General features: G+C 41.1%; 1 protein-coding gene across 4 annotated transcripts in view; it reads right to left on the reverse strand.

Annotated features, from left to right (window-relative positions):
• Positions 1-8,253: 8,253 nt before the first annotated feature.
• The window catches only part of LOC138755862 (uncharacterized), a 35,762-nt gene continuing 31,468 nt past the window's right edge, over positions 8,254-12,547 (reverse strand). For all 4 annotated transcript variants that reach the window (XM_069922603.1, XM_069922600.1, XM_069922601.1 and 1 more), the window contains one exon: positions 8,254-9,723. In XM_069922603.1, the coding sequence (XP_069778704.1) occupies positions 9,350-9,723 (374 nt within the window). In that variant the 3' untranslated portion in view covers positions 8,254-9,349. The remainder of the gene's footprint in view (positions 9,724-12,547) is intronic.

The following is a 12,547-nucleotide window of genomic DNA, read 5'->3' on the forward strand; positions in this document are numbered from 1 at the left end:
CCTCAGAAAAATCCCATCTGGACCAGGAGACTTATCCACTTTAATTGACCCTAGAAGCTCCAAAACTCTCACTTTACTCATCTCTATCCATTCCATAACTAAACCCTTTGTCTCTCTTATCTCGTATAGCCCAATGTCCCATTCCCTCGTGAATATGGACGAGAAAAAATTGTTCAATATTTCTCCCATCTCATACGGTTCCTGACATAGTTCGCCAGTCCCATCATCCAGTCGACCTATTCCATCCTTAACCCTCCTTTTACTGTTCACATATCTGTAAAAACCCTGAGGCTCCACCTTCATCTTATTAGCTATGGACACCTCATACCTTCGTTTTGCCTTTCTAATTTCCTTCTTAAGATTCTTCCTGCAATCTAAGTAATGACCATACATCTCCTCAATCCCTTGTTTTTTATATTTGTTATAGGCCTGCCTCTTGTCCCGAACCAACTTAATTTCACCAGAAAACCACGGCTCCTTTGAACCTTTGGCCTGACTGGAACATAAAGATCCTGTACTCTCAAAATCTCACCCCTATATGCCCCCCAAATTTCCTCTACATCCTTTCTGGCAAAAAGATCAGCCTATACAACTCTCTGCAAATCCCTTCTCATTTCTCCAAATCTGGCCTTCTCCCATTCGAAGACCTTCAACTCGGACCTGACCTATCCCTTTCCATTGTTAAGCTAAAGCTAATGGACCCATGATCACTGGATCCGAAGTTCTCTCCAACGCTTACCTCCATCACCTGCCCCATTGCATTCCCAAACAACAGATCTAACACCACTCCCCCTCTAGTTGGCATCTCAACATATTGCTGCAAAAAGCAATCCTGAACACAATGCATAAATACTAAGCCATCCTGCCCTTTTACTGACTGCGTTTCCCAATCTATGTTTGGAAAATTGAAATCCCCAACAAACACCACCCTATTTCTACTGCACATCTCACCTATTTCCTTGCACATTTGCTCTTCTAGTTCCCTTTTCCCAGTTGGAGGCCTATAATATAGCCCTATAATAGTAACCTCACCCTTCTTATTTTTCAGCTCAACCCCCTCGATGAGCCCTCCAGTCTACCTTGCCTCAGCACTGCTGTAATATCCTCCCTGACAAGTAATGCCACACCTCCCCTTCTTAATCCACCATCTCTGTCACATCTAAAGCAGCAAAATCCTGGAACATTCAACTGGCAGTCACAACCTTCCTTCAACCACGTCTCGCTAATGGCCACAACATCATAATGCCACATGTCAATCCACACCTTTATCTCATCCAGCTTCTTTACTATATTCCTCGCATTAAAATAAATACATCTCAGGGATCTCCTACATCCTACCTTCTGCATATCCTCCTCTCTTCCATTCTCACAATTTTTACATCTTTTTACTACTTCCTGCTTTTCCTCTCTCAAATTATTCAAACTTGTCTCTTTCCTTAGCCTACAAACCCTCACCCTGCTGTCCTGCCTAACTTGAAACCCTGTCCCCAACCATACTAGTTTAATCCCCCCACCCCACTTCCCAAGTGCCCTACCAAAGTCCCCCACTAGGAGACTGGTCCCCCTGGGATTATGATGTAACCCATCATTACGGTATAGGCCCTATCTTCCCCAAAAAAGGTCCCAGTGGTCCAAGAACTTGAAACCTTGGCTCTTACTCCACCCCTTTAGCCATACGTTTAACCTTCACCTAATTCTATTTCTGCCCTCACTGTCACGTGGCACAGGAAGCAATCCAGAGATTACCCTCTTAGTGGTCTTCCTTTTAAGCTCCCTACCCAACTCCCTATACTCATTCTGCAGGACCACTTCCTCCTTCCTTCCAACATCATTGGTACCAATATGTACCACAACCTCAGGCTCCTTACCCTCCCCTTTTAGGAGGTTCTGAACACACATAGTCACATCCCGGACCCTGGCACCAGGAAGGCAAACCACCATCCGGTTTTCCTTATCGCGTCCACAAAAACCTCTGTCTGTCCTCCTAACCATTGAATACCCTATAACAATCGCCCTTTTCCTTTTATCCCTACCTTTCTGGGTCACAGAGGTTGACACCACACCTATGCCCACCATAGTCTGACTATCCCCCTCCTCAGTACTCAAGGTGGAGGACCGATTTCTGAAAATTACAGACTTGGATGCTTGCACATGAACCTGATCCCTCCCTTTCCTCCTCCTAACGGTAACCCACTGCCCCTCCTCCCATGGCCCCTGTGCGACCACCTGCCTGTAGCTCTTGTCTACAGTAGCCTCATTCTCCCTAACCAGAGTGAGGTCATCGAGCTGCAGCTCAAGTTCCTTGACCCAGTCCTTCAGGTCACACTCCTTGTCCGTGATGGCCTCACTCTCCCTAACCAGAGAGAGGTCATTGAGCTGCAGCTTAAGTTCCCTAACTCGGTCCCTTAGATGCTGCAGCTCAGCCCACTTTGTGCACACGTGGACATCCGGGAGACGTGAAGACTCCATGACTTCCCACATGTGACACTGAGAGCAGAAAACTGCCCTCACACACATCCTTCCTACTTCTCCCATACCTTACAAAGTAAAAAATAAACATATATTAAATAGACTGTGAATGTCTTACCTTTGTCCAGCACACGTCCTCAGCCTCTACTCACCTAAGCCTCTCGAGCCAAAGCATCAAGGACCCACTCCTTCACTGTGCCACTTGAGCCAAAGCCTCAAGGACCCACTCCTTCACTGTGCCACTCACTTAGTGGCCACTCACTCAGTGGGCCGCTCCCTTATACTTACCCTCCTTTTATTAGTTCCTCAACTAATTAACCCCCCTCACTCTCTCCAAGCTCCTCCTCTTCCTCCATAGTCACTCAAACTCCAGTCGCTGCCTCCTCCGACTCACAGCCCAAACTGATAGTCACATCGACCACCAGGGGTCAATAGGGGTCACTGTGCCGACATCTGCTCTAAATTCTCTATCTCCTTCTCTAATTTATCATCTTACCTAGAATACTGTTTCTTAATTTTAGTTGAAAAGTTAATAATTTGTCCTCTTAAATATGCCTTTATGGTATCTCACAAAATAAATTTACTATTAACAGAATCTGTATTTATTTGCAAATATTGTTGTATTTGATCTCTTATAAAATTACAAAATTCAACATTTCTAAACAATGAAGAATTAAATTTCCATCTATAAGTAGTATCTATTTTTTAAGAACCTCTACATGATATTATCAAAAGATAATATATTCAGCAGATACTGCACGTCCTTGCAATTGAGTCAATAATTTTTTTAAAAGTTTATTCTAGAATGAGAATCATATCAAAAAGAATGAGTAATCCTTCTCCTTAGGATTCAATCTTCTCCAAATATCAACTAAATTCATTTCTTTCATCAATGATAACATTTGTTTTGCCATTTTAGTTTTAGTCACCGTTTTTGGAGATTTATCTAATAATGGATCCAAACAATTAAAATCTACACCAATCATTACATTTTCATATGCTTGCACCAAATTAAAAAAAGGAATCTTGAATAAGCTTCTCATTATCAACATTTGGAGCATAAATATTCATAAGATTCCAAAATTCCAAATAAATTTGACAATTTACAATAAGAAACCTACCCGCTGAGTCACTAATAAATGATTCTAACTTAAAAGATAATTTATTAACCAAAATGGCAACATCGCTCACTTTCAAAGTGAAAGAAGAAGCTATAACCTGGCCAACCCAATCTCTCTTTAACTTTTGATGTTCCTTCTCAGTCAAATGAGTCTCTTGTAAAAAAGCAATATCTACTTTCATTTTCTTCATATAAGCCAAAATCCTCTTTCTCTTGAATGGATTGTTGAGCCCATTAACATTAAATGTCACACAATTCTAATGAGTCATTAATATATTTAATACTGTAAATATCAAATTCCCACCCGCAATGGTGGGACTCTGATCCATGGCTACTCTTCAAAATAAAACAAAGAAAGAAACCCCTTAAAAAAGATTTTTAAAAACCCCCCAAAAGAAAAAAAAACACTGCTTAAGCGGTGCTAATCCCCCCCCCCCCACCCACTATTTTACAGGAAGCGACCAACGCCACCAAGTGGCCAATGACTTCGGAAGGAGAAATAAACAAAACCTCCTCCCCCAAACAACAATTAAATCAACAGTAATCAACGGTATTTCAAGTGTGATCAGCTGCCTCCAAGTCTCTATTGACTTGACCATCATCAACATCAATTTCAGTGAGTTCATGACCTTCCACCTTCTGTGAACCATTTTTTCTCTTTTCTTGAACTGACTTCATTCATTGAGAAGATTGATCTTGACTCTCCTGTTTATTATCAGGCAATGAAAAGAGCATCATCTGAATCAATAAAAAATTGTGAGTAAAATTCTCCATAAAAAACTTTAAGTGTAGCAGGATATCTAAAAGCAAATTTATATCCCTTTTTCCATAACACAGCCTTAGCAGGATTAAATTCCTTACGACGTTTAATAATGGTTTTACTCCAATCTGCATAAAAAATACTCTATTATTTCTGACCAACAAAGGAGACCGAAGATTTCTCGGATTTTGTACAGCAACTCTCAACATCTTGATAACGTAAACACCTAATTAAAATAGAGCGTGACGGTTGGCCAGGAAAAGGTTTTTTTCCTGATAACTCTATCCAAATCCAAACCATTCAGAAAATAATCCTTTCCTAAAATGTCAGGAATCCATTTCTTGAAAAACTGTACTGGATCTGAGTCTTCAAATTCTTCAGGCAAACCCACAATCTTCATGTTATTTCTGCAGCTTTGATTTTCCAACACATCAGTTTTTTTGAACAACTAATTTCTCTGAACTTCCCAAGCAGTAAAAGAATCCTCGTGTTGGCCAACCACATCTTTACATTGCTCTACATTGTCATAACAATCTTGAAAATCTTCAATTTTCTGAAATTTAATCTGCATTTTGTCCACCATCTTCGCATACTTTGAAACATCAGTCTTAGTGGAAAAGCATTTCTTCTTTAACACTACTAAATCTTGTTTCAAACTGATCTTTAATAGACATAAAACCCTGGCTCATTTGAATTGATAGTCTGAATTTGTTTAGATAATGTATCCAATTATCTTGAAGGATCTACTTAGTAAGGAATTGCAGAAGGTCCAACTTTACCTTCAACCATATATTGAGATTAGGGCCTAGTCTGGTGCAGCACTGTCTCCTACTGTTACTGGGTAGGAATCCTCTTTTTTCAATCCCGACATTTTCTTCTTCTTACTCTTCAGTTGATGTGGGTGCTTGCTCGACCCGTCGGCAGGATCTCAGCCTCTCCCTTGGTAGTCCAGCAGTACTGTGCTGTGAGGGTTTGGCCCCTCCCCTGTCCCCCCCCCCCCCCCACCACAGCCATTCTCAAATCTTTCTTCGGCTATGCACCCCCACCCCACCTTGATCTCTGCTCAAAGTGTATGGCCCCTTCCCTGTGAAGCACCCAAGTTCAGTTTGTTTCTTCTGTACTTCTCTCCTACCGACTACATATAACACATAAAAATATTTATGTTGTGTGAGTTAAAAAAAACAAACAAGGCTTTTACTTAAAAGTAAGTAACCCGAAAGGTCAGTTCTGTACCTTTATCTTTGCTTTACAAAGTACACTGTTTGACCTGCTGAGTTTCACCAGCATTGTGTTTTCACTTTTACTTAAATGTGGTGTGGCTCCCAGGGGAATGGTTCACTGAAGCACACAAGTTTCTGTTTATTTGTCACAAACCACCTCGTAGAGCGAGCGTTCAAACAAGTTATCTCTAACATTCATACAGCTGTGATAAGAGCACCGTTTAGAGTGAAAACAATCGAAATGAAAAGGAAGATTGTTTCACACCAATATAATGTGGGGTTCATTCAGGAGTCTGATGGCTGAGGGGAAGAAAATATCTTTGTCTGTTGGTGCACGATTTCACACTCTTGAGCCTTCTCTCCGAGGGAAGGAAGGAGTACACAGTGTGTCCGGGTGTGATGGGTCAGATACCTTTCCTGGGCAGCAGAAGATGTAGGCCAGAGGTTCTCAACCTTTTTCTTTCCACTCACATACCACCCTAAGTAAGGGACTGCTTAAGGTGGGATGTGGGTGGGAAGGGAAGGTTGAGAATCACTGCTCTAGACCCAATTGTTACTGAAATATTTTGTTTGAGAAAAATTGCTATTGACCCATTTCCTTTGCAGTTCTAAAACTGTGCACATAACAAGTCAATGAGGGATGATTAAAACTGGTTTTCAAACTTTTTTTTCCTCTCACATCCTACCTTAAGCAAAATCTTACTAATCACAGAGCACCGACAGCACAGGGATTGCTTAAGGTGGTATATGAGTGGAAAGGAAAGGTTCAGAACCACTGATGCAGGCTGTCCATGAGAAGTTTGTGTGCTGTTCTGAGCTGTATTCACCTCCTTCTGTAGCTTCTACCAACCTTGAGCAACTCTTATTCTATGTTGTGACTTCTACTCCGAATGATTTAGACTACAAGGAGTACAGGCCCAATTACTGAATTAAATACCAGCATTTGGACAAATATTTTGATAGTAGCACTTTGGAAGGATATAAGAAGTGGTTTTCAAACTTTTTCTTTCCACTCACATACCACCTTAAGTAAAAGTTTGAAAACCACTGTTTTAATTGTCCCTCATTGACTCATTATGTGCTCAGATTCATAACTCCAATGGAAATGGGCCAAAGACAGTTTTTCTCAAGCAAAATAACATATATATTTAAAAAAGTTTATGGCATGGAAACAGGCCATCTCGGCCCTTCAAGTCCATGCCGGTTCACTCAAACATCTCCGCTAGTTGCCCACGCCTATTCTCCGCCCATAGCCCTCCAACCCCCTCCTATCCATGTATATATCCAGCCTCCTCTTAAATGAAAGAATTGACTCTGCCTCAACTATTTCCTCCGGATGATTATTCCATTCAGCCACCGCTCTCTGAGTGAAGAAACATCCTCTAATGTTTCTCCTAAAATTTTGCTCCCTTACCCTCAACTTGTGTCCTCTTGTTTCAACCTCCCCTGCTGTCAGGGGGAAGAGTCGACTTGCATCTCGTCTATCTATTCTCTTCATAATTTTAAACACCTCTATCAAATCCCCTCTCAACCGTCAACGTTCCAATGAATAAAGTCCTAACCTCCAATCTTTCTCTGTACTCTAGGTATTTTAAGCCAGGTAACATCCTTGTAAATCTTCTCTGCACCCTCTCCACCTTATCTATATCCTTCCTATAATTTGGAGACCAGACTGAACACAATACTCCAAACCTGGCCTCACCAATGCCTTAAACAGTCGCAACATCACTTCCCAGCTCCTATACTCTATGCTATGATTTTTGAAGGCTAGCGTACCAAATGCCTTCTTAATCACCCTGTCAACATGAGAATCCACCTTCAAGGAATGTTGCACCATAACTCCATGATCTCTTTGTTCTTGTCCATTCCCCAATGTCCTCCCCTTTACTACATATGTCCTATTTTATTTTTTCTGAAATGAAGCACCTTACACTTCTCTACATTAAATTCCATCTGCCATCTTTCAGCCCAACTCTCCAGACACACCAAATCCCTCTGTAATCCCTGAAAACCTTCCTCACTATTCATCACTCCCCATATTTTCATATCGTCTGCATATTTACTTACCCAGTTAACCACCGCATCATCCAAATCATTAATATAAATTATGAACAACAGGGGACCCAGCACGGATCCTTGAGGCACACCGCTCGTCACAGCAGGCTTCCATCCTGACAGACAGTTGTCCACCATGATTATAACAATTGGGTCTAGAACAATAGTTCTCAACCTTTCTTCCACACTCACATACCACTTTAAGCAATCCCTTACTAATCACAGAGCACCTATGGCAAAGGGATTACTTAAGGTGGGATGTGAATTTGGGGGATCAGTTTGAAAACCACTGTCCTAGACTCTCCCACCATGGGAAACAACCTTTCTACATCTACTCTGTCCACACCTTTCAAAACTGGAAATATTTCAATGAGGACGCCCCCCCCCCCCCCCCACCAATTCTCCTAAATTCCAATGAGTACAGGCCAAGAGCTGTCAAACCCTCTTCATTTGATAACCCTTTCATTGCTGGAATCATCATTGTGAACCTCCTCTGAACCCTCTCCAACGTCAGCACATCCTTTCTTAAACAAGGAGCCCAAAATTGCCCACAATCCTCTACGTGAGGTCTTATAAACCCCAACATCACATCCTTGTTCTTATATTCTTCTAGAAATGAACGTCAGCAATCAATTACAAAGCCATTTTATTGCAGAAAATTGCATTTTTTTAGCATCTTGATCTTCACCTCAAATGGACTGACACGAACATTGACCATGGAACTGTGTTTCGTAATTAATGGATTGACACGAACATTGACCGTGGAACCGTGTTTCGTAATTAATGGATTGACATGAACATTGACCGTGGAACTGTGTTTCGTAATTAATGGATTGACATGAACATTGACCGTGGAACCGTGTTTCGTAATTAATGGATTGACACGAACATTGACCATGGAACTGTGTTTCGTAATTAATGGATTGACATGAACATTGACCATGGAACTGTGTTTCGTAATTAATGGATTGACATGAACATTGACCGTGGAACCGTGTTTCGTAATTAATGGATTGACATGAACATTGACCATGGAACCGTGTTTCGTAATTAATGGATTGACACGAACATTGACCATGGAACTGTGTTTCGTAATTAATGGATTGACACGAACATTGACCATGGAACTGTGTTTCGTAATTAATGGATTGACACGAACATTGACCGTGGAACCGTGTTTCGTAATTAATGGATTGACATGAACATTGACCGTGGAACTGTGTTTCGTAATTAATGGATTGACATGAACATTGACCATGGAACCGTGTTTCGTAATTAATGGATTGACACGAACATTGACCATGGAACTGTGTTTCGTAATTAATGGATTGACATGAACATTGACCGTGGAACCGTGTTTCGTAATTAATGGATTGACATGAACATTGACCATGGAACCGTGTTTCGTAATTAATGGATTGACACGAACATTGACCATGGAACTGTGTTTCGTAATTAATGGATTGACACGAACATTGACCATGGAACTGTGTTTCGTAATTAATGGATTGACACGAACATTGACCGTGGAACCGTGTTTCGTAATTAATGGATTGACATGAACATTGACCGTGGAACCGTGTTTCGTAATTAATGGATTGACATGAACATTGACCATGGAACCGTGTTTCGTAATTAATGGATTGACACGAACATTGACCATGGAACTGTGTTTCGTAATTAATGGATTGACACGAACATTGACCGTGGAACCGTGTTTCATAATTAATTCTGAAAATAATTCCTCTGCTGATCAAAAGTCGTACAACTAACCAAGTCACCAGTTGTGGCGATGTTCATTGCTGAATGTATTTCATTGACGGTAACAGTCAAGTCTTCAAGTCGATGTACAACATCCTGCACTTGAAACTCCAGATCACCAAGGCGGAGAAACACCTGGTAAAAAGCGTCAGTCATGGTGTTAAATGATTCCTGCTGCATTTCTGAATGTAACATTTGTACATTCAGTAAGCTTGATGCCTGGCTGTGACTGCAGTAAGCCCTTGATAGAGGAAAATCCTTTTCAGTACGTCTATAATTTTCAGAAGGCATTGATATAGAATCTGGATCCTGCATTTCATTTGCAATTTCGTAGGTTTCTACATAGGGAAATACAGATCAGAAAAGGCATGATATTGGGATGAGCCATGACAATCAATGAAAACTAGGTAATGACTAACAGTAATTGTGACCTTTTGATAGCAGAGCTGGATGTGATAGCTCTTGACCAAATTAACCGATGAGAGACCTTGAGTATTAGTTGACATGATGATCCTAGAGAGTAGGTGACAGTCTCTACTGCTGATCGACTCCAAAATCTACTTGTACAAGCACAGATATTTATACAGAGAGACAAACAAGCTTTTACAGAAAATAGGATTACCATACAAACTCGTTGAAATTTTGTGGACCAATTTTAAGAGTAAAATATTGGGAGTCGACTGTGACATTCATACTACTTTTGACCGTGGTTAATACATGCATCATTCATGCAGATGTGCAGGAGGGCAGCTGGGACCAGGTGTTGTCCAAGTTAGGGTCATCGGGAGCTCGGATGGGTGGGCAGCCAGGAATGAGTGGAAGGTCCACATTCAGGGCATCAGCGAGAGTCTGCGGTCTGGACATTGAGAGCTCCGGGGACCTGGCGGCCATGGCCAAAAATTGAAGAGGTGGGGAGTGGTCAACTTTTGCACACATAGATCGGGGCCTAAATTAGGGGGGGATTGCCTTTTAGATGGTATCGACTTATCACACACGTATATATGGCACATTATGGAATAAACCCGTTAAAAATCACATGAAGACCTTTATTACAATTTTTGTCTTTTAAAATCTTCGTTTTGTCTGATATGAAGAAGAATGCGCCAATAGCCACTGTTAGCGTCCTTGACTACAGTTAGTTTCTAAATACTATCTTTCTGAACAGATGCTGCATTAAGTCAGGCTGCCTGCCCAATTATGTTATTGACAGTGCCAATTTTTCACAACATTTCTTTCACAGTAGCAAAAAGAAACAATCTGCGGGAAGTGAGCTGATTAAGATGCATCAGTTGGGTGAAAGAGAATGGTCAACATTTTCGGTCAAGAACCATAGAACATTACAGCAAGGATAAAGGCTCTTTGGCCCTTCTTGTCTGTGCTGAGCCATTATTCTGCCTGGTCCCACTGACCTGCACCCAGCCCATGTCCCTCCATACCTCTCCCATCTATGTATCTGTCCAAATTCTTCTTAAATGTTAAAACTGAGCCCCCATTCACCACTTCAGCTATGGTGAATGGGGGCAGCTTGTTCCACGCCCCCACCACTCTCTGTGTGAAGAAATTCCCCCTAAATTTTTCCCTTTCACCCTTAACCCATGTCCTCTTGTTTATATCTCACCTCCCTTCAGTGGAAAAACTTGACCTATATTTACTATCTATCCCCCTCATGATTTTGTATACCTCTAACCTTCATCAAGATCCCAGTTTTTTATACTCTTATGCATGGAACAGGATCATTTTATACTTATGCATGCTTTTCATGGTTTGCACCAAGTTGTTTGATACAGCAGCATCTGTATGAAATTGTAATGCTCAACGTTGTCTCAAAGACTGTGCTTCTCAACATTTTGTTCCCCACTCACGTACCACCTTAAGCAATTCCTTACTATCCACAGAGCACTTATGGCATAGGGTGCTCTGTGGTTAGTAAAGGATTACTAAAGGTGGTATGTGAGCAGAAAAAAATAAGTTGAGAACCACTGATTTAAGAGAATGGCTTGGAGCCATCCATAAGGCATGGGCAGCTCGGTTAATTCCAAATTAAGTTTGTGGATATTACCCTGTCAGTCACCAAAAAATGCATTGCAATCTCCTGGAAGTCCAACTCCCCCCTGCTCATCACTCGATGGACCACGGAGATGCACAATTGTGTGCCCATGGAGAAAATAACATATCAGTTAAGAAATAAGTCCTTAGTTTTGCCAAAATATGGCAACTTTATCTCGAGCACTTTGGTGCACAGCAATAGCAACAACAAACAGTTTGTAAAAGCTAACACATACATAAAGACAACAGCAGTGAAACACCTCAAGGAGAGGAAGTCGATTAGAAAGACCGGCGGGATACTGAAGTTTTCTTTTTATTTATTTCTGCTTGTCACTTTAATTGTTCTAGTTGTTTAATCTTCAAAGTTTTGGAAGGAGGAAATGAAATTGTAAGTCACCTGACATAGTGTTTGTATCCGAGAAGTGAATTATACTAAAAGAAAGTTTACAAATTTAATTAACTTCTTCATTATGCTTGGGCCACCACTCCATCATATCCATCCCTCTCTTTCTTGTCCCCAGTACTTGACCTCGGTTCTGATTTTCTTCCATAGATCTTTGGCGATCGTGCTCCAAATAAAAACTAAGTTAATGGAACTAAAACCCATATTCCAAAACCAAACAAAACAAACCTCCCAGGAAAAAAATCTTTTTCCTCTCCCCCACCCCCCACACTTTACCCTAAACCCCACCCCCCAGCACCAACAACCAAACTATTTGTGCCAATCTCCCCCTCTTTTCAAGAATACCCAACACTCCCATCTTCTACTTATACTTCCCTCCCCTTCTGTGAACTCCCCGTATCTCCACTTTATTTAACATATATAATCTCCTTCAAACATTAACACTGTAAAAGAAACATAGCCCTCTTGTAGTCCCCACACCTTCAATATTTACGATCCATTCTTCCCCGGATCCCTCTTTCCTCTTTATTTACATTTACCTTCAGTCTCATAGTGGTGGCAGGGTTCTTACAAAGTCCATTGCTTTCTTTGGGTCCTTAAAAAACCTTTTTTTTCCTCTCACCCTGACAATATTCAGCGTTGCCAGGTGAAGGAGGGTACATTCAATTCCTTTTTGTTTCAGATTATTTTATACTAAATAAAACTCCCACCTG

Source organism: Narcine bancroftii, chromosome 2, assembly GCF_036971445.1.
Source record: "Narcine bancroftii isolate sNarBan1 chromosome 2, sNarBan1.hap1, whole genome shotgun sequence".
Taxonomy (NCBI): domain Eukaryota; kingdom Metazoa; phylum Chordata; class Chondrichthyes; order Torpediniformes; family Narcinidae; genus Narcine; species Narcine bancroftii.